Source organism: Grampus griseus (genome assembly GCF_964374135.1).
Source record: "Grampus griseus genome assembly, chromosome: 3".
In the NCBI taxonomy this organism is placed as follows: domain Eukaryota; kingdom Metazoa; phylum Chordata; class Mammalia; order Artiodactyla; family Delphinidae; genus Grampus; species Grampus griseus.
In genome coordinates, this window is record NC_139019.1 from 110426289 (window position 1) to 110448658 (window position 22370).

Sequence of the window (22370 nt, forward strand, 5' to 3'; positions counted from 1 at the left end):
TTTGCAGCAGCTAAAGAGTGGCAGCTCTATCCAGAAAGAGTCAACTGCTGTGGGGCTAGAAATTGAAGGAGTTAGATGCCACCTCCACCTTTTTGGAGCCCAATGACTGCAGGAGAGAACCAACAAGCTCCGCTGTATAGAGTGGGGGTAGGATGAGGAAGGAAGCCCCATTTCTTTCCCCATATGGTAGTCTTGATTGGAAAAGGACCCACTATCCCAGGCACTGTCAAATCTGGAAGGCTCCCTTTTAAATTCGCTACATCTGCAGCCATTCAAGAAGTTATCTCAAAAGAAGCTAGGAGTTTATTAATCTGTTTCATCGAAGACAGTCGCCCACTGTACATTACACCAAGATAGATTATGCAGGCAGCTGAGAGATCCAGAAAACATCTGTTAAACAAAATCAAAATTAATGGCAAACAGAATGCAATTCTTGATAGCTGAAGTTCACCCAGATGCAAAGAACTATAAAGGGGCTATTAGAGGCAGCTGCCAATTAAGGGGATAATTCCAAGGGTTTTCACAAAGTGAGGCTCTAGTTACACACTCAGGACTGGCAGGTCATGTTTATGTAGGAGATTTGCATTGCTAAGGAGCCAGAGCCAGCCTGGCTGTGTGACTGTCACCCCCCTCTGTTTTTCCGTGAAGACAGCAGCGTCCCTCCTCTCAGGTTTCCCTTACAGCCCTGCTGGAAGCCACACCAAGCTGGTCTAGACTGGAATGTGTGAGTGAACCGTCGTTGGGAGGGTGGGTAATGCAGCGTGACATCGGTGCCCACCCCCAAACCCACAGCCTCTAATGGCAGCACAAGCACAGACATCTGGAAGAGCTTACAGATCACCCCATGCTCTAAGAGATGGCTGACAAGGGCTGAATTATCCCAGTTGCTTGCTCAGCTTACTCAAGTGTTCTCTCATGGCTGGAATTCAATGTGATGGGATCAGTTAGAGAAAAGCACTGGTTTGAGCAGATGAATTCTGGCAGTCATAATCAGCATCAGCCCTCAGGGTGAACATGGGAGTGTCTTGGAGAGGTGAGGTTGGCAACTTTTGCTGAAGCTTCAGAAAAAGTTAAAATTAAATTGTAGGTGTCTAGAGGGAGGTGTAAAAACACCTGCCTTAGAAAGCAGATAAAGAAGCAGCCATCTCTCCCTCCCCACACAGCTGACACAGGTGGGTCCCAGGGCAGGAGGATAATATAGGACTGCCCTGAAGGCGGAAGTAGGTCCAGCTGGGGTAGGCATGTACCCTTCCTAAGAGACGTCCTCCCAGTGTTGCTGTCCTGCCACAACCTCTGATACTCTATCTCCCAAGAGCCCTGACCACATATCTAAATTGGAAACAAAGCTCCCTTAGGAAGTTTTCTTCCAAGAGTCCCACTCAGCTTTCTGGGCTTGGCAGTGATCATGTATGTTTAGAAATCCTTGGATGGTGAAGCGAGATCAAGTCACTTAAGCATCCCCACCCCGCCAGTTAGAGAGGTTCACTGCATCAGAGGGACATTGGTCCAGAGGGACACTGACCCAGAGGACTCTTTGTTCCTACCAAAATTAGCATGGAAAGGAAGGAGTCTCATGCAAGGTGTGACCTGCTCTGCTCATACCATGGGTTACTGAGAGTCAAGGGAGGTAAAGAACATGAAAGCTCTCTGAAAACTTCAGAACCACTGAGACATAGTTATCATTATAACTAGCTCACCATTCTCTCCATGCACCACCCTTGGAAGACAGTCACTGGTGCTGGGGCATGTCCTGGGCTCTGATGAAGCACTCCCCCTCCATGGACTCTCTAGAGCAGGGCTTGCAAAGGGCACTGCATGGAATGTCAGCCCAGAGATGATTAAAAGCAGCAAATCAAGATGCCATGGGAAACTAAGTTTGGGAAATGCTGCATATTACACCTCCTTTTGAAAGTCCTATTTAGCATCTTAAAGAGCTGAGAGGTTCTGCAGTAAAAATAACAACTACTAGCTCAACAGTGAGTCCAGCCTTTACCAAGTGCATTATTTCCCTATGGCTCCTGTAACAAAGTTCCATAACCTGAGTGGAACAAGAGAAATCTGTTTTCTCCCAGTTCTGGAGACTGGAAGTCAGAAATCAAGGTGTTGACATGGCCACACTCCCTCTGAAGGCTCTAGGGGAGGATTCTTTGTCACTTCTTCCTAGCTTCTGGTGATTGTCAGCAATCCTTGGTGTTGCTTGGCTTACAGACTCATCACCCCAATCTGTGCCTTCATCGAAGCATGCTGCTCTCCCTGTGTGTCTGTGTCCATATTTCTCTCTTCTCAAAAGGACCTCACTCATTGGATTAGGGCCCACCCTATTCCAGTATGAGCTCATCTTAACTTAATTACACATCTGCCAAGATCATATCTCCAAGTAAGGTCACATTCACATGTTCTGGGTTAGGACCTCAACATATCTTTTTGGGAGACACAATTCAACCCATAGTACCAAGCTTTTGTGAACATAGAGCACTTTCATCAATGCACCAGCTGGTAATATCTAGATGTCCACAGAACACTCCCTAAAAGTGCCTTTTTAGAACCAATGACTCAGTGCCTCTCTTGCTTAGCACTAGGACAGAATCAGAGTGAAAAGTACATATAAAAATCAATTTTTAAAATTTGCACTTTATTCAAGAAATGATTGTTGAGCAACTATAGGCCCTGGGCTAAGGCCTTGAGGACTCTGGGAGTGAATGAGGGGAGGGTCTCAGCTCTCAGGAACTGAATGACCTAATAGGAGCCCTTAACTCTCAGGTAAAGTAGGGTAAGCAAAACTCTTCAGAAAGAGAGTTGGAAGGGGTGAGGGAGAGGTGGAATTTCACAAAAGATGAGGGACAAAGAGCATGCAGGCTGCAGGAACAGTGAAGGCCAGAGGCAAGAAAGCTGGACTACAATCTGGGAACTGTGACATCACTGGATGGGAGGACCACAGGGGGAAATAAAGCAGAGAGTGGGTCTGAGGCACACAGTGCATTCATGTCACCCTAATGATCTCCAACTCAACTGTGACTTAGTCCAGACTCCATTTCCACTGCTAATATTAGCCCCCTCATTTCTCACTCCACAGACCTATTCAAGAGTTTGCAAAAGTCACATAGCGTAAAGTTGCAATTGGTCATCCATTTGTTGCAATGAACTCTGGTTGGAGCTGATATCTTGAGTCAGATGTAGTATTAAAACAAAACAAAACAAAAAAGGAAAACATCTTGGGGTTTGTGGTCCAGAGGCTACCTCTGTAGACCTTTCCAGAATCTCCTGGGCTTGGTAAACTGGGCAGAAAAATTCAGAGTATTAATTATTTGCTCCTCTTTCAGTGCCAGATCAAGATAAGTGTATTTTGCTAGACAACAATGTCTTACTTGTGTTTGTAGGAATAATAGTTTATTGAAATATTCACAGTGCTTCTACTATTTTTATACCCATACACTGTTCTGGAGAAGATTAATAACCCTACTCTCATGCTCCCGTATAAGTCCAGCAACGAAGGTTCTCGAGTTCCTCTTGCCTTGTCATAGGGACTCAGGAGTTGACCAAGGAAAATTATTTGGCCCCGTGAGGAATGGCACTGTCAGTGTCTGTCCTGGATGGAGCCTAGTCAGGAAGCAGTCTGAAAGTATACAGTTTTGGTCACCTCATGAAGATGCCTGGCAGGTGGCTCTCAGGAAAAATACTAAGTCTGGATCATCCATGTGGCAGCTTTGCATGGGGAGATGGTGGCTCCGAACTGGAACTGAACTGCCTTCCACGCACTTGACCAAAGCAGTGAGAGTGGTCAGTACGTGTGGTGTGAATGGCAGGTTTAAAGAGAAGGAAATGTTTTCTGCTTTCCTTTGTCCTTGGACTGCTCAAGCTGAACAGTAGGTGACCACTGTTTTAAAGGAACCAGCCCCACTTGGCTGGTTTGCATCAGAGCTCCATTTCATCCCTAGCCTTGAGTTCCTTTTGGTCTGAAAAGGTGGTTTGTCTCATGATATCCACAGCTAGAACATTCTCTGTAATTATGAATTGTTTCACATTAACTAAAAGAGAATGTCTTTGATCACTAGAGTTTGTCAGTCTTGGATTGTTTCCATTGTGACATTCTTAATTTTTTTGTTTCAAAATATTAAAGTAACTCATGTTAGAGACCCTTTCAACATGAAAGGCTTGTAGTTGAGACATTACATATATTTTACTGTTTATAAAAAAGTCATCTATACCAAAAATAAAAGATTAACAACCCTACTACCCAAGCCTGTGAATCTCAGACTTGAAAATACTCGGAACCCACTCTTCCTTCCTTCCTGCCGGGTTATAAGCACTGACATTAAGGCACTGGGCTATTTCAGGAATTTTCAAACACTCAGCCTTGCCAGAAACAAGCAAGAAACACAACAGTTCACAATAGGAAGAAAAAGGTTTATGTTATGTCAAGACAAATTTACCAGTACAAACCCAAGGCATATGCCAGTTGTGAAACATGCTGCTTCTAGAGAGAAGGGGATTATGGATGATTAGAGCACAGCCTGACCATGCTTTGGCTCATCCTCAGACACTCAGTCTTCTAGGAATTGGGAGTCTCGGGTACAGTAAGGCCTTTTATGCCTTTGAACAAAAGTACATGTGGTTCTTTCATACCCTAGCCTTACTATTCAAAGACATTTCTAACACAAGGACAGTAATATTCCAAGACAGTTAAGTTTATATGTGATTCCATAACTCAAATTAATTCTAAACAATCACACTCAGGGGTAGTGAATGAATAGTATTCTAAACCAAAGTTCATGCCAACCTCTCTCCTAATGGCTATTTCTCTCCAGTTTACATGTCATCGCACTCACTGTGAACACACCTTTGAATAAGAAATATGCCTTCCCTACCCCACCCACCTTCATCCAATTTCATTTGATTTTGATATCCAAACAATGCAGTTTACGCTATGGATGCAGTTCAGAGGACACTGAGTCCAAAACCAGATGATGGCCAATGAGAATGAAAGCCAGAAAATTCATCCTATAGCTAGATAATCCAGATCCTTTGTATCCAGGATTCCAGCACCATGGACAGCAGCAAACAACCAGTTCTATTAACCCATCGGTACAGATAGTATGGAAAGTTTAGGTCTAGGAACACACTTTGGTAACATGGCCATTCTGTGTCTTTCACTGTGCTGCATAAAATAAGAACTAAACCGGGGGGGGGAGGTTTTTAGATTTGAAAGTCAATATGGTATTTGCTCACTTTTAAAGATTGGCACTCTTTTTGGAGACAATACCACAGAGAAGGAGACGTGATCAGGGCTAAAGCCAAAGGCCAGACTCTAGACCAAGAATTCACTTTGGTTTCTGACTTCATCCTCCCATCCCTGCAATAAAGGGCTGACTGGTGGTGATTTCCATAAATCATACAAAAGACACCCTCTCATGAGAGACCAGGTATTACTGAAAGCAAGTAAACTCCAATTTCCACTAAAAGATTTCAGAACTTACCACCCATATATATATTTACCTCAGTGATCAGAAAACGAATGTGCTAGAGGAACTCTGGCAGGGAAAATAAAACACCATTGCATTGTTTTCAGAAGGGAAATTAATTGCTTATATCTATTTCAGCTTAACTAAAGTTGTAAAAATCTAATCAGAAATATTTTTCACAGTGGCACATGTTCTCAGATATTGAAATACCTCAAACCATAAACCATTTTTTATTGTTGAAGTGGTTTTCACTGGGTGGAACTAAATTATTACTTCAAACTTCACTCAAAAGATGAGGCCTCTCTGGAGAGACTGTAAACATTATCATGAATAAGCCAGTTCGCCAGATCCCATCTCTGATACTAGAAGGTAGAAGACGTAGTTCTCACAAGCAAACCTGGACTTTAGTTCCTGCAGTCCCTAGAGGCAAGTGCCACATAGCCAGCACCCAGAAAAGGCCACACGAAATGTCAAAGAACAGGCTGAGGTTCGTCTTAACTTCAACAAACTACATCCAAATGTCAACAATGAAAATGAAATGAGTATGAATGCATCTTCCCTACCTTCTCTTCTTGTGACTTCCAGGCGTCTGGATTCCTGCAAGAAAAGAAAGACTTGGTGTTTTCGAAGAATAATTCGTATGTAGAGACACTTGAAAATATCTCACCTGTTGTTAGACATTTATTCACAGAACGGTAAACAATCTCATAAGGACAAGACACTCAGCAATGTGGGGTTTATTAAACTCTCATACATACACACATCTGTACATGTAAACTACTTGTTGCTTTGTTGGCTTAAGCAAAAAATACTGTTAATCATGCGGTTTTTAATGAGCGGAGCCAACTCTCATGGTCTTCCTTATGTGGAAACTGGGCTGGTATTCATTGTTAGGAAAGACCTCGTTCCAAGTTGAATTCCCACCCTCCACCTAGACTGCAGGTGCTTGTAGGGCCTGGGGAAAACATAAGAAGACAGGGGCCAGAATTATATGAGCAGCAGTAGGTTGTGATTGGTGGTGCCATGGTGAAGACTACCATTGCTCCTGTGCAGGTTACTGGCGTGATCTGGTGACTGATTCTGCTCATCAATAGTTTCCAAAGGGTGGGATATTACGGACAATTTGGATAGCCAGTCCATGCCACTGGACTGAATTAACCCCTTGGCTTTTCTAAATTCAATCTCATCTTCATGCACTGTGCAAAGCAATAAGCAAAGTGTTTCAGAAATTACATAGGTAAAACAGAGTCCCTGCATTGAAGATATGCACAGTTGAATAGAAGGGTACAGAACATAAATTACTGAGAAATAAAGGGGTGATTTTGCCTTGATAAATACCAATATACTCACATTCAACTGAAAACACAAGAAAAAGTTTTTTTTTTTTTTTAAAGCACTTTGTAAATAGCACTGAAGAATGGGAAGGCTTTCAGACAGCAATAAGGGAAGGAGGGTGCACCAGAAAGAGAGAATGGCTTGAGAAAAGACAGGGTGGCAAAAAAGTACAGGGCATGGTCAGGAAGCAGGAAAAGACCCAGTGGGAAGTAATGGGGGGAAAGGCTGAAACATATGGCGGTTTCATAACTAATAAAAAGTATCTACAATCCATTATAAATGACCAGTTTAGGAATAAAAAGCCTAATCTTGAGAATAAGCTGAAAATCCATTCTAGCAATTGAAGAAAAGAAGATCAAACACCGAACTTGGGACAACTCAAAATCACAACCAAAAAGACCATTCAGCACCATCACTTTTTTTTTTTTTTTTTTTTTTGTGGTACGTGGGCCTCTCACTGCTGTGGCCTCTCCCGTTGCAGAGCACAGGCTCCGGACGTGCAGGCCCAGCGGCCATGGCTCACGGGCCCAGCCGCTCTGCGGCACGTGGGATCTTCCCGGACCGGGGCACGAACCCATGTCCCCTGCATCGGCAGGCGGACTCTCAACCTCTGCGCCACCAGGGAAGCCCCACCATCACTTTTTAAACAAATGATATTGTCTTTCATACCTTAACATTCTTGTCTAGCATTCTTATGGAGCCAGGTAGGGGAGGCAATATTAGAAAGGAAACTGAGGAGGCACTGAAAAGATTGTCCTGCCCAAATTACACTTTCTGACTGCCATCTCTGTAATGCATCAAAAGCCCAAGTGGAGCTGATCTCCCTGTGCTATGCGGCTGCTTCCCACTAGCTATCTATTTTAAGTTTGGTAGTGTATATATGTCCATGCCACTCTCTCACTTTTTCACAAGGTTCACTTTGTTATAAAGCAGAAACTAACACACCACTGTAAAGCAATTATACTCCAATAAAGATGTAAAAAAAAAAAAAAAAAAAAAGCCCAAGTGGAGACCAATTGAAGATACATGTTATAGGGCAGCAGCACATCCGCACAGCACAATTAACCAAACAAGCTTCCAACGTGCTGGTTCCTCAGCAGCTCAGGGTTCAAAAGAGGGAGCTTGGGCAGTAGTAACTATAATGAGAGATACGAAAGCCATGAAGCCCATCATGCACCGAGTAAACCCAGCTCCTCCCACACTGCTCCTCAGCTCTCTGCTCCAGGGGCTGGCACCTCCACCCTTGGAAATAACTAGTATTTGTTATATGTGATGGCAACTGATTCATATATATTGATGTAACCGACCACATGACTAAATTTCTTATTGCTTGTAATACGTTTCCCAATGATTCTTTTGGGCTCTCCATTTGTATATTTATACAATCTGCATATAGCAGTGATTTTCTTTCTTTCTCCCAGTTTCTAGGTCTACAGCTGCTTTCTCTAGCCTAATTCTTTTTTTTTTAACATCTTTATTGAAGTATAATTGCTTTACAATGGTGTGTTAGTTTCTGCTTTATAACAAAGTGAATCAGTTATACATATACATAACTCCCCATATCCCCTCCCTCTTGCATCTCCCTCCCACCCTCCCCATCCCACCCCTCTAGGGGGACAAAAAGCACCGAGCTGACCTCCCTGTGCTATGCAGCTGCTTCCCACTATCTATTTTACATTTGGAAGTGTATATATGTCAGTGCTACTCTCTCACTTCCTCCCAGCTTTCCCTACCCCTCCCCGTGTCCTCAAGTTCATTCTCTACCTCTGTGTCTTTATTCCTGTCCTGCCCCTAGGTTCTTCAGAACCATTTTCTTTTTTTTCAGATTCTATATATATATGTGTGTTAGCATACAGTATTTGTTTTTCTCTTTCTGACTTACTTCACTCGGTATGACAGTCTCTACGTCCATCCACCTCACTGCAAATAACTCAATTTCGTTTCTTTTTATGGCTGAGTAATATTGCATTGTATATATGTGCCACATCTTCTTTATCCATTCATCTGTTGATGGACACTTAGGTTGCTTCCATGTCCTGGCTATTGTAATAGAGCTGCAATGAACATTGTGGTACATGACTCTTTTTGAATTATGGTTTTCTCAGGGTATATGCCCAGTAGTGGGATTGCTGGGTCATATGGTAGTTCCATTTGCAGTTTTTTAAGGAACCTCCATGCTGTTCTCCATAGTAGCTGTATCAGTTTACATTCCCACCAACAGAGCAAGAGGGTTCCCTTTTCTCCACACCCTCTCCAGCATTTATCGTTTGTAGATTTTTTGATGATGACCATTCTGACCAGTGTGAGGTGATAGCTCATTGTAGTTTTGATTTGCTTTTCTCTAATGATTAGTGATGTTGAGCATCCTTGCATGTGTTTGTTGGCAACCTGTATATCTTCTTTGGAGAAATGTCTGTTTAGGTCTTCTGCCCATTTTTGGATTGTTCGTTTTTTTGATATTGAGCTGCCTGAGCTGCTCTTATATTCTGGAGATTAATCCTCTGTCAGTTGCTTCATTTGCAAATATTTTCTCCCATTCTGAGGGTTGTCTTTTCAACTTGTTTATAGTTTCCTTTGATGTGCAAAAGATTTTAAGTTTCATTAGGTCGCATTTGTTTATTTTTGTTTTTATTTCCATTTCTCTAGGAGGTAGGTCAAAAAGGATGTTGCTGTGATATATGTCATAGAGTGTTCTGCCTATGTTTTCCTCTAAGAGTTTGATAGTGTCTGGCCTTACATTTAGGTCTTTAATCCATTTTGAGTGTATTTTTGTGTATGGTGTTAGGGAGTGTTCTAATTTCATTCTTTTACATGTAGCTCTCCAGTTTTCCCAGCACCACTTATCAAAGAGGCTGTCTTTTCTCCACTGTATATTCCTGCCTCCTTTATCAGAGATAAGGTGACCATATGTGTGTGGGTTTATCTCTGGGCTTTCTATCCTGTTCCATTGATCTATATTTCTGTTTTCATGCCAGTACCATACTGTCTTGATAACTGTAGCTTTGTAATATAGCCTGAAGTCAGGGAGCCTGATTCCTCCAGCTCTGTTTTTCGTTCTCAAGATTGCTTTGGCTATTCGGGGTCTTTTGTGTTTCCATACAAATTGTGAAATTTTTTGTTATAGTTCTGAAGAAAAAGCCATTGGTAGTTTGATAGGGATTGCATGGAAACTGTAGATTGCTTTGGGTAGTATAGTCATTTTCACAATGTTGATTCTTCCAACCCAAGAACATGGTATATCTCTCCATCTGCTTGTATCATCTTTAATTTCTTCCATCAGTGTCTTATAGTTTTCTGCATACAGGTCTTTTGTCTCCTTAGGTAGGTTTATTCCTTGGTATTTTATTCTTTTTGCTGAAATGGTAAATGGGTGTGTTTCCTTAATTTCTCTTTCAGATTTTTCATCATTAGTGTATAGGAATGCAAGAGATTTCTGTGCATTAATTTTGTATCCTGCTACTTTACCAAATTCATTGCTTCGCTCTAGTAGTTTTCTGGTAGCATCTTTAGGATTCTCTACGTATAGTATCATGTCATCTGCAAAGAGTGACAGTTTACTTCTTCTTTTCTGATTTGGACTCCTTTTATTTCTTTTTCTTCTCTGATTGCTGTGGCTAAAACTTCCAAAACTGTGTTGAATAATAGTGGTGAGAGTGGATAACCTTGTCTTGTCCCTGATCTTAGAGGAAATACTTTCAGTTTTTCACCATTGAGAACGATGTTGGCTGTAGGTTTGTCCTATATGGCCTTTACTAAGTTGAGTTAAGTTCAGTCTACACCTACTTTCTGCAGGGTTTTTATCCTAAATGGGTGTCGAATTCTGTTGAAAGCTTTTTCTGAATTTATTGCGATGATCATATGGTTTTTCTCCTTCAATTTGTTAATATGGTGTATCACATTGATTGACTTGTGTATATTGAAGAATCTTTGCATTCCTGGGATAAACCCCACTTAATCATGGTGTATGATCCTTTTAATGTGCTGTTGGATTCCGTTTGCTAGCATTTTTTGGAGGATTTTTGCATCTATGTTCATCAGTGATATTGGCCTGTAGTTTTCTTTCTTTATGACATCTTTGTCTGGTTTTGGTATCAGGGTAATTGTGCCCTTGAAGAATGAGTTTGGGAGTGTTCCTCCCTCTACTATATTTTGGAAGAGTTTGAGAAGGATAGCTGTTAGCTCTTCTCTAAACATTTGATAGAATTCGCCTGTGAAGCCATCTGGTCCTGGGCTTTTGTTTGTTGGAAGATTTTCAATCACAGTCTCATTTTCAGTGCTTGTTATTCGTCTGTTCATATTTTCTATTTCTTCCTGCTTCAGTCTCGGAAGGTTGTGCTTTTCTAAGAATTTGTCCATTTCTTCCAGGTTGTCCATTTTATTGGCATAAATTTGCTTGTAGTAATCTCTCACGATCCTTCATATTTCTGCAGTGTTAGTTGTTACTTCTCCTTTTTCATTTCTAATTCTATTCATTTGAGTCTTCTTTTTTTTCTTGATGAGTGTGGCTAATGGTTTAACAATTTTGTTTATCCTCCTCAAAGAACCAGCTTTTAATTTTATTGATCTTTACTACTGTTTCCTTTATTTCTTTTTCATTTATTTCTGATCTGATCTTTATGATTTCTTTCCTTCTGCTAACTTTGGGGTTTCTTTTGTTCTTCTTTCTCTAATTGCTTTACGTGGCAGGTTATGTTGTTTATTTGAGATTTTTCTTGTTTCTTGATGTAGGATTGTATTGTTATAAACTTCCCTCTTAGAACTGCTTTTGCTGCATCCCATAGGTTTTGGGTCATCGTGTTTTCATTGTCATTTGTTTCTAGGTATTTTTTAATTTCCTCTTTGACTTCTTCAGTGATCTCTTGGTTATTTAGTAGTGTATAGTTTAGACTCCATGTGTTTGAATTTTTCCAGATTTTTTTCCAGTAATTGATATCTAGTCTCATAGCATTGTGGTCAGAAAAGATACTTGATACAATTTCAATTTTCTTAAATTTACCAAGGCTTGATTTGTGACCAATGATATGATCTATCCTGGAGAATGTTCCATGAGCACTTGAGAAGAAAGTGTATCCTGTTGTTTTTGGATGGAAAGTCCTATAAATATCAATTAAGTCCATCTTGTTTAATATATCAATTAAAGCTTGTGTTTTCTTATTTATTTTCATTTTGGATGATCTGTGGGGTGAAAGCAGGGTGTTAAAGCCTCGTACTATTACTGTCGGTTTCCCCTTTTATGGTTGTTAGCATTTGCCTTATGTATTGAGGTGCTCCTATGTTGGGTGCATAAATATTTACAATTGTCATATCTTCTTTTTGGATTGATAGCTTGATCATTATGTAGTGTCCTTCTTTGTCTCTTGTAATAATCTTTATTTTAAAGTCTATTTTGTCTGATATGAGAATTGTTACACCAGCTTTCCTTTGATTTCCATTTGCATGGAATATCTTTTTCCATCCCCTGACTTTCAATCTGTATGTGTCCCTAGGTCTGAAGTGGGTCTCTTGTAGACAGCATATATACGGGTCTTGTTTTTGTATCCATTCAGCTAGTCTGTGTCTTTTGGTTGGAGCATGTAATCCATTTACATTTAAGGTAGTTATTGATATGTATGTTCCTATTACCATTTTCTTAATTGTTTTAGGTTTGTTATTGTAGGTCTTTTCCTTCTCGTGTTTCCTGTCTAGAAAAGTTCCTTTAGCATTTATTATAGAGCTGGTTTCATGTTGCTGAATTCTCTTAGCTTTTGCTTGTCTGTATAGGTTTTAATTTCTCCATTGAGTCTGAATGAGATCCTTTCCTGGTAGAGTAATCTTGGTTTTAAGTTTTTCCCTTTCATCACTTTAAAATGTCCTGCCTCTCCCCTCTGGCTTGCAGAGTTTCTGCTGAAAGATCAGCTGTTAACCTTATAGGGATTCCCTTGTATGTTATTTTTTGCTTTTCCCTCACTGCTTTTAATATTTTTCTTTGTATTTAATGTTTGATAGGTTGATTAATATGTGTCTTGGCATGTTTCTCCTTGGATTTATCCTGCATGGGACTCTCTGCACTTCCTGGACTTGATTGACTATTTCCTTTCCCATATTAGGGAGTTTTCAACTATAATCTCTTCAAATATTTTCTCAGTCCCTTTCTTTTTCTCTTCTTCTTCTGGGACCCCTATAATTCGACTGTTGGTGCATTTAATGTTGTCCCAGAAGTCTCTGTCCTCAATTCTTTTCATTCTTTTTTCTTTATTCTGCTCTGCAGTAGTTATTTCCACTATTTTATCTTCCAGGTCACTTATCCGTTCTTCTGCCTCAGTTATTCTGCTATTGATCCCTTGTAGAGAATTTTTTATTTCATTTATTGTGTTGTTCTTCACTGTTTGTTTGCTCTTTAGTTCTTCTAGGTCCTTGTTAAACATTTCTTGTGTTTTCTCCATTCCATTTCCAAGATTTTGGATCATCTTTACTATCATTATTCTGAATTCTTTTTCAGGTAGACTGCCTATTTCCTCTTCATTTGTTAGGTCTTGTGGGTTTTTATCTTGCTCCTTCATCTGGTGTGTGTTTCTGTGTCTTCCTATTTTGCTTAACTTACTGTGTTTGGGGTCACCTTTTCGCAGGCTTCAGGTTCATAGTTCCTGTTGTTTTTGGTGTCTGCCCCCAGTGGGTAAGGTTGGTTCAGTGGGTTGTGTAGGCTTCTTGATGGAGCGACTGGTGCCTGTGTTCTGGTGGCTGGAGCTGGATCTTGTCTTTCTGGTGGGCAGGTCCACGTCTGGTGGTGTGTTTTGGGGTGTCTGTGGACTTATTATGATTTTAGGCAGCCTCTCTGCTAATGGGTGGGGTTGTGTTCCTGTCTTGCCAGTTGTTTGGCACAGTGTGCCCAGCCCTGTAGCTTGCCGGTTGCTGAGTGGAGCTGGCTGTTAGCGTTGAGATGGAGATCTCTGTGAGAGCTTTTGCCATTTGATATTATGTGGGGTGGTCTCTGGTGGACCAATGTCCTGAACTGGGCTCTCCCACCTCAGAGGCTCTGACCTCACACCTGGCTGAAGAACCAAGACCCTGTCAGCCACTCAGCTCTGAAGGAAAGAGAGAAAGAAAGGAAAGAAAGAAAAAATAAAATAAAAAGTTATTATAACAAAAAATAAAAAAAATATTAAAAATAAAAAAGTAATAAGAAAGAAAGAACAGCCAAACCAAAAACCAAATCCACCAGTGATAACAAGCACTAAAAACTATACAAAGAAAAAAACAAATGGACGGACAGAATGCTAGGACAAATGGTAAAAGCAAAGCTATGCAGACAAAATTACACAAAGAAGCATACACATACACACTCACAAAAAGAGAAAAAGGAAAACATATATTTTTTTTAAAAAAAGGAAGAGAGCAACCAAATCAATAAACAAATCTACCAATGATAATAAGCTCTAAATATGAAACTAAAATAAACATAAAACCAGAAACAAATTAGGTGCAGAAAGCAAACCCAAAGTCTACAGTTGCTCCCAAAGTCTACCGCTTCAATTTTGGGATGATTCATTGTCTATTCAGGTATTCTACAGATGCAGGGTACGTCAACTTGATTGTGGAGATTTAATCCACTGCTCCTGAGGCTGCTGGGAGAGATTTCCCTTTCTCTTCTTTGTTCTCACAGCTCCCAGGGGCTCAGCTTTGGATTTGGCCCCGCCTCTGCGTGTACGTCGCCGGAGGGCGTCTGTTCTTCGCTCAGACAGGACGGGGTTAAAGGAGCCACTGATTAGGGGGCTCTGGCTCACTCAGGCTGGGGGGAGGGAGGGGTGCGTATGTGGGGCGAGCCTGCGGTGGCAGAGGCCAGCGTGACGTTGCACCAGCCTGAGGCGCGCCTTGCGTTCTCCCGGGGAAGTTGTCCCTGAATCCCGGGACCCTGGTGGTGGCGGGCTGCACAGGCTCCCCGGAAGGGGGTTGTGGATAGTAACCTGTGCTCGCACACAGGCTTCTTGGTGGCAGCAGCAGCAGCCTTAGCGTCCCATGCCCGTCTCTGGGGTCCGCGCTGATAGTCGCGGCTGGCTTCCGTCTCTGGAGCTCATTTAGGCGGTGCTCTTAATCCCCTCTCCTCGCGCACCAGAAAATGAAGAGGGAAGTAAAAAGTCTCTTGGCTCTTTGGTAGCTCCAGACTTTTTCCCCAACTCCCTCCCGGCTAGCTGTGGCGCACTAGCCCCCTTTGGGCTGTGTTCACATAGCCAACCCCAGTCCTCTGCCTGGGATCTGACCTCTGAAGCCAGAGCCTCAGCTCCCTGCCCCCACCTGCCCCAGCGGGTGAGCAGACAAGCCTCTCAGGCTGGTGAGTGCTGGTCGGCACCGATCCTCTGTGCGGGAATCTCTCCGCTTTGCCCTCTGCACCCCTGTTGCTGCGCTCTCCTCCCTGGCTCCGAAGCTTCCCCCCCACCGCCCACCTCCCATCTCCACCAGTGAAGGGGCTTCCTAGTGTGTGGAAACTTTTCCTCCTTCACAGCTCTCTCCCAGAGGTGCAGGTCCTGTCCCTATTCTTTAGTCTTTCGTTTTTGCTTTTCTCTTTTGCCCTACCCAGGTACGTGGGGAGTTTCTTGCCTTTTGGGAAGTCTGAGGTCCTCTGCCAGCGTTCAGTAGGTGTTCTGTAGGAGTTGTTCCACATGTTGATGTATTTCTGTTATTACTGTGGGAAGGAAGGTGATCTCCACGTCTTACTCCTCTGCCATCTTGAAGGTCCCTTGGTCTATCTTATTCTTTTTTTACATCTTTATTGGAGTATAATTGCTTTACAATGGTGTGTTAGTTTCTGCCTTATAAGAAAGTAAATCAGTTATACATAGTCTTATTCTTTTAGCTAATTCCTCCACCTAATGTTAAGTGTTGTAAACATAGTCGGTATCCTACTCTTCTTTCTGATTTTAAGAAGAAAACCTGTAGTGTTTCCCAATAAGTAAAATGCTGGCTCTTGGCCCAAAGGATGTTTATTATATTAGTGAGATCTATGCATATTTTATAGAGTTTTTAAAATAAATGTATGTTCCAGCTTGTCCCCTGACTTGTTTATTTATTGGCTGTTTCCTTCCACTGGAATGTGAGCTGGGATAGTGCCAGTATCTTTTTCATGCTGGCATCCTCAGTGTTATTTATAATAGCACAGATGTTCAATACATATTTGGTGAATGAAAATAAAATAAATGTGTGTTGAATTTTATGAAATACTTTTTCTGCATTTATGGAGGTGATTCTATGATGTTTTTCTCCTCAGCTCTATTAATGTGATAGCTTATTTAGTAGATTTCATAGTATTCAATTATCCCTGTATTTCTGGAATAAGTTTTTGCTAATCATGGTGCATTTTTAAAAATATGCTGCTGGATTCTATTTGCTATGATTTTAAATACATTTTTGAATTAATATTCATAAATGAGATTGGTCCATAATTTTTAGGTGTCATTTTTCTCAGTTTTAGGAATTAAAATTATACCAGTTTCATACAATGGATTTGGAAGTTTTCCTCATATTATGCACTGAAATAGTTAAAATAAAAGTCCGATTATCTGATTTTAGTTGAAAATGAAGTTTCTGCAACTTCATTTCTCAGATATTTATTAAAATGGGAGGAAGTAGAGGGTCAGAGAGGTTAAAATTTGTCTAAGTTTTCACATTTTGGTCAGTGGCCAGCTGGGACTTAAATTCTAAAGTCTAATCCCAAAGCTGATGCACATAACAACATTCTATGTATTTAATTAATAAAAATAGTGTAAAAATTAGATGAGATAGACTTCTGCTTCAGGCTGTGAAAGAATAGCTTGTATTAGACCAATCCTTCTGTTAAGAATAACTATAAGCTCTTAGAGGAAAACATAGGCAGAACACTCTATGACATAAATCACAGCAAGATTCTTTCTGACCCACCCCCTAGAGTAATGCAAATAAAAACAAAAATAAACAAATGGGACCTAATGAAACTTCAAAGCTTTTGCACAGCAAAGGAAACCATAAACAAGACCAAAAGACAACCCTCAGAATGGGAGAAAATATTTGCAAATGAAGCAACCGACAAAGGATTAATCTCCAAAATTTACAAGCAGCTCATGCAGCTCAACAACAAAAAAACAAACAACCCAATCCAAAAATGGGCAGAAGACCTGAATAGACATTTCTCCAAAGAAGATATACAGACTGCCAACAAACACATGAAAGAATGCTCAACATCATTAATCATTAGAGAAATGCAAATCAAAACTACAATGAGATATCATCTCACACCAGTCAGAATGGCCATTATCAAAAAATCTAGAAACAATAAATGCTGGAGAGGGTGTGGAGAAAAGGGAACCCTCTTGCACTGCTGGTGGGAATGTGAATTGGTTCAGCCACTATGGAGAACAGTATGGAGGTTCCTTAAAAAACTACAAATAGAACTACCGTATGACCCAGCAATCCCACTACTGGGCATATACCCTGAGAAAACCGAAATTCAAAAAGAGTCATGTACCAAAATGTTCATCGCAGCTCTATTTACAATAGCCCGGAGATGGAAACAACCTAAGTGCCCATCATCGGATGAATGGATAAAGAAGATGTGGCACATATATACAATGGAATATTACTCAGCCATAAAAAGAAACGAAATTGAGCTATTTGTAATGAGGTGGATAGACCTAGAGTCTGTCATACACAGTGAAGTAAGTCAGAAAGAAAAAGACAAATACAGTATGCTAACACATATATATGGAATTTAAGGAAAAAAAAATGTCATGAAGAACCTAGGGGTAAGGCAGGAATAAAGACGCAGACCTCCTAGAGAACGGACTTGAGGTTATGGGGAGGGGGAAGGGTGAGCTGTGACGGGGCGAGAGAGAGTCATGGACATATACACACTAACAAAGGTAGTAAGGTAGATAGCTAGTGGGAAGCAGCCGCATGGCACAGGGATATTGGCTCGGTGCTTTGTGACAGCCTGGAGGGGTGGGATAGGGAGGGTGGGAGGGAGGGAGACGCAAGAGGGAAGAGATATGGGAACATATGTATATGTATAACTGATTCACTTTGTTATAAAGCATAAACTAACACACCATTGTAAAGTAATTATACCCCAATAAAGATGTTAAAAAAAAAAAAAAAAAAAGAATAACTATAAAAGTTGGATAAATAACCCTCCAAAGTTTCTGTAGGCATCTGAGAGCAACAAAGGCAGACAGAACTTAGCCAATATTTTGAGAGAAGAGGAGGCTTTTGAGGTGAGCCCCATATTTACTGCCAGAGTTTCCCTTTGGGGCATTTATGGTTTTACACAGAAGCCAAACAAAAGTAATGTTCTGGAGCTTAAAGTAGCCTTACTGAGTTGGGAGATACCTAAGTTGGGGCTACAAAAGCAACCAGAACTTGAGGGTCTACAATCCTAGAAAAGGGAATCAGAAAGAAGTGAGCCCAATATTCTTCACACAGCTTCCTCTTGAGTTAAATTATTATACTTAAGCTGTACATATAAAGAGCAAGAGGTTGAGAAGCAAAAAATTAGCCTCAAACAGCTAAGAAACTAAGCACAGATTTTGACAGCATCATGGTGCTAGGAAGACAAAAATTAAGCTTTCAAAGGAAGAGTGCTACTAGTAAATGCAGCTGACTTTCAGTTAAGATCATATATTCTCAAAGAATTTCTATTCCTGGGTAGATCAAGATGATCTGCCAGTATTCTATATCTAACAAATAAAAGTAAATCTTCGCTGAAAGACAATAAAGTAGTCTACAGAGTTTACAATTTTTCATATTTTTTACCTAAAAAAATAAATTGTTAGTTATTTCTCCAGAAAAAAAATGGGGGGGGGAGTTATTCAGGATCAGCAGATAAGTGAAATTCAGAGTCTACAACCATGATCAGCCATCTACAAGTCCCCACATGGCAAAGGAAGGAAAACTCTTTTATAGAGGGGAAAGAAAAATGGGAGGGCTATAGTAAACACAGAGTTCATGGCTTTTTATTAGGTGAGTTGTTGCCAGGAAATAAAAGGAGTCTCTTCTTTCTTTTGGGTTCTGCAATTGTCACAGGGTGTCAGACCTCCCCATTCTGGTCTCCCAGCTGTATTTAATTGAGGTTTCTGTTTATTCATTTTTTCTTTCTTTTTTTTTTTTTTTTTACTATATATAATGTCTAGCATCCAATCCAAAATTACTAGGCAGGGTGGGAAACAGGATCAAATGACTAAAATCCAATAAAACAGACAGCATGAACTGATCCACAGGTTATCCAGATTTTAGAATTATCAGAGCTGTAGAATACAGCTACAAGCTGTAGAATTATTCTACAAGCTGTAGAATAATTATGATAATATTTTCAGGAAAATAGAAGAAAAGATGCTGAATTTCACCATAAAATTTGAATTAAAATAAGAATCAAATGGAAATTCTGGAACTGAAAATTAAATAACTGAAAGATTCAGTAGATGAATATAATAGAAGATTAAAGACAAATAAAGAGAGGGTTAATAAGATGGAGTTTAGGTCAGTAGAAAATAATAAGACTGAAGATCTTAAAAGAAAAAATAAAGAATAAAAAATACAGTAGAGTATGAGAGACATTATGGGGTATGGTGAAAAGTTCTAACAAGCATGTAATTGAAGTTTCAGAGGAAATTAGGCAGAATCAATATTTGAAGAGATACTGCTTGAAAAATTTCAAAATCGATGGAAATCATCAAGCCAGAGATTTAAGAATCTCTACAAACCCTAAGCAAGATAAATACAGTGAAAATCATCACTAGGTACTCATGGAAATATAGCTGAATATTCAAAGAGAAAAATAAAAATCTTTAAAACAGCCAGAGGGTGGGTGGTGGAGGTGGAAAGGACATATAACTTACAAAGGAGTAACAATAAGATTTGATAGCCAACTTTTCCGGAGAAAATAATGGAACCAGAAGACAATGGAATGACATCTTTAAAATTCTGAAAAAACTTAGAATTCTATATCCAGTGAAAATATGGATATTCATAAGCTAAAATAAAGCTGTATCTAGACAGGCAAAAACTGAGTGAATACATTGCTAGCAGATTAATGCTAAGAGCAATACAAGACAACACTCTCAACAAAAGGAAAGTTTTTCAGATGAATGCATAGTTATGCAAGAAGGAATAAAGAGTACCAGAAAGTGTTAAAAATGAATAAATCTAATTTTGCCTGCTTAACACAACAACAATAATGCCCTCTAAGGTAATGCTATTTGTAGAACAAAAATGTATGACAATTTGATCACAAAAGCTCAGGAAGTCAAATGGAATTTAAGTATTACAATCCTATTACTATCCAAAATATGGTAAAAGTAGTGCTATAAGGTCAAAGGACTGGGATCACAAAAAACTAATCCAAAAACGACAAGAAAGAGTAGGGGAAAAAAGAATAAAGAAGAGAGAATAATATGTTAGATTTATAGTGAGAAAAGGACAATTTAACAGGAATAAATAGCAATTCTAAACTTGTACATGCCTAACTACATAGCCTAAACGCATAAAATCAAAACTAAAAGAAGAAATCCACAGTGACAAATTCACAATAATGATTGGAGAATTTAAGAAACCTGTTACTAAATGATAGAATAAATAAAGGAAAAATTAGTAAGGATGTAGAATATTTGACCCTCATGATTAACAAACTTCACCTAGTTGATGTACATCAAACACTGTACCAACAACTGCATACTACATATTCATTTCAAGTGTCCATTCAACATTTATAAAAATTGACCATATTCTGAGCCACTGGGAAGTTTCAACAAATTTCAAATTATCAAAACCATATAGACAACATAAAAGTTTTCTGACTACAGTGAAATTAAATTAGAAATCAGTAACAGAAGATATGGAGAAAAATCTCCAAACACTTGACTCATGGATTTGGAAGTATATTGCATAATTTCCAAGAGAAACATCACAAAGGAAATAAGAAGACACAAAGGAAATCTGAATGACAATTGAATTATAGCATTTTAAAAATTATGGGATGTGGCTAAAGCAGTGCTTAGAGAAAAATTATAGCCTCAAGTACCTATGTTAGAGAAAAAAGGGGGAGGCTTCCCTGGTGGCACAGTGGTTGAGCGTCCGCCTGCCAATGCAGGGGACACGGGTTCGTGCCCCGGTCCGGGAAGATCCCACATGCCGCGGAGTGGCTAGGCCTGTGAGCCATGGCCGCTGAGCCTGCACGTCCGGAGCCTGTGCTCCGCAATGGGAGAGGCCACAACAGTGAGAGGCCCGCATACAGCAAAAAAAAAAGGAAAAAAAAGAAAAAAAGGGGGGGGGGGCTAGAAATTGATGACCTTAGCATCTATCTCTAAAAGCTAGAAAAGGCCAATGTAAGCCCACAAAAAATAGGAGGAAAGAAATATAATAGGAGCAGAAATCAATGAAACAGAGGAAAATAATCATACCATGAAAAAATAAGACCAAAATTTAGTTCTTTGAAAAAAATTAATAAAATTGATCCCTAAGAAGGCTGATCAAGAAAAAAGAGAAAAGGTATACATAATGTGAAGTCAAGCAAGATATCACACGTATCCAGTTTCTGGGGTTATGACAAAGGTGTCAGTGCAGTACAATGGAAAAGAATGGCTTTGTAACAGAGCTCGATCCATTGGATATCCATACAGAAAACAATGACCTCCTACCTTATACAGAAAATTCATTTCCAGATGGACTGTAGATCTAGATGTGAAATGTAAAACAATAAAGTTTCTAGAAGATACCATAAGAGAATATCTTCATGACCTTTAAGTAAGCAAAAATTTCTTAAATGGGATGTGAAAGGCAGCACCATAAAGGAAAAGAATGATATATTGGACTTTTTTAAAAAATGAAGACTTCTGTTCATTAAAAGATACAATTGAGACAGTGAAAGGCTGAGCCCCATTAAGGGAATATATTTGCAATATTAATCTATATATCTGACACAGCACTCATTCAGAATAGAAGATACTTTTGCAGACAAATAAGAAATACAAATAACCTAATTAAAAATGAGCAAAAGGCTTGAATAAGAACTTCACAAGTTAAAACCACAGTGGGATATGGCTATACACCGTAGAAAAGATAACAAGAGAACAAAGCAAAACTAGTAACAGCAAATGCTTATGAGGATATGGAGCAACTATAATTTTCACACTTTTAGAGGAACCAGCACCAGCAGGACTCTCCTCATTGGCCTGAGACTCAGCTTCCCGGGGCTCCTCCCCTAGAGCTGCTTCCTGCAGTTATTGCTCTTAGTTATCACAGCGGTCTTTTTTTTTTTTTTTTTTTTGGCTTTTTAACCCTTTATTACCTGTTTAACCAATTCTATTAAAATAAGTAGTACAATATTTCTGTCTTACTTGACCCTGCCATACCTCTCCCAGGTAAATGTCCAACTTAAGTACATTCACATGAGTACCAAAACACATGTCCAAGAATGCTGATCGCAGCATGATGCGTAATAGCCAAGAACAGGGAACAACTCAAATGTCCACCAACAGTAGAATGGATAAAGTGTGGCATCCACACAATGGAAGTGTCCCAGCAATGCACAAGGACCAACTCTGCAATATGCATTAACTTGGATGATTCTCACAGACATAA

At 39.9% G+C, this 22370-nt stretch overlaps 1 protein-coding gene across 1 annotated transcript in view; it reads right to left on the bottom strand.

Moving 5' to 3' along the window:
- Window positions 1–22370, bottom strand: part of FSTL4 (follistatin like 4) — a gene marked incomplete at its 3' end in the record, with an annotated part of 428849 nt that overhangs the window by 376044 nt on the left and 30435 nt on the right. Inside the window, exon 2 of the mRNA XM_082651059.1 lies at window positions 6023–6056. Within this exon, the coding sequence (XP_082507185.1) occupies window positions 6023–6056 (34 nt within the window). The remainder of the gene's footprint in view (window positions 1–6022; window positions 6057–22370) is intronic.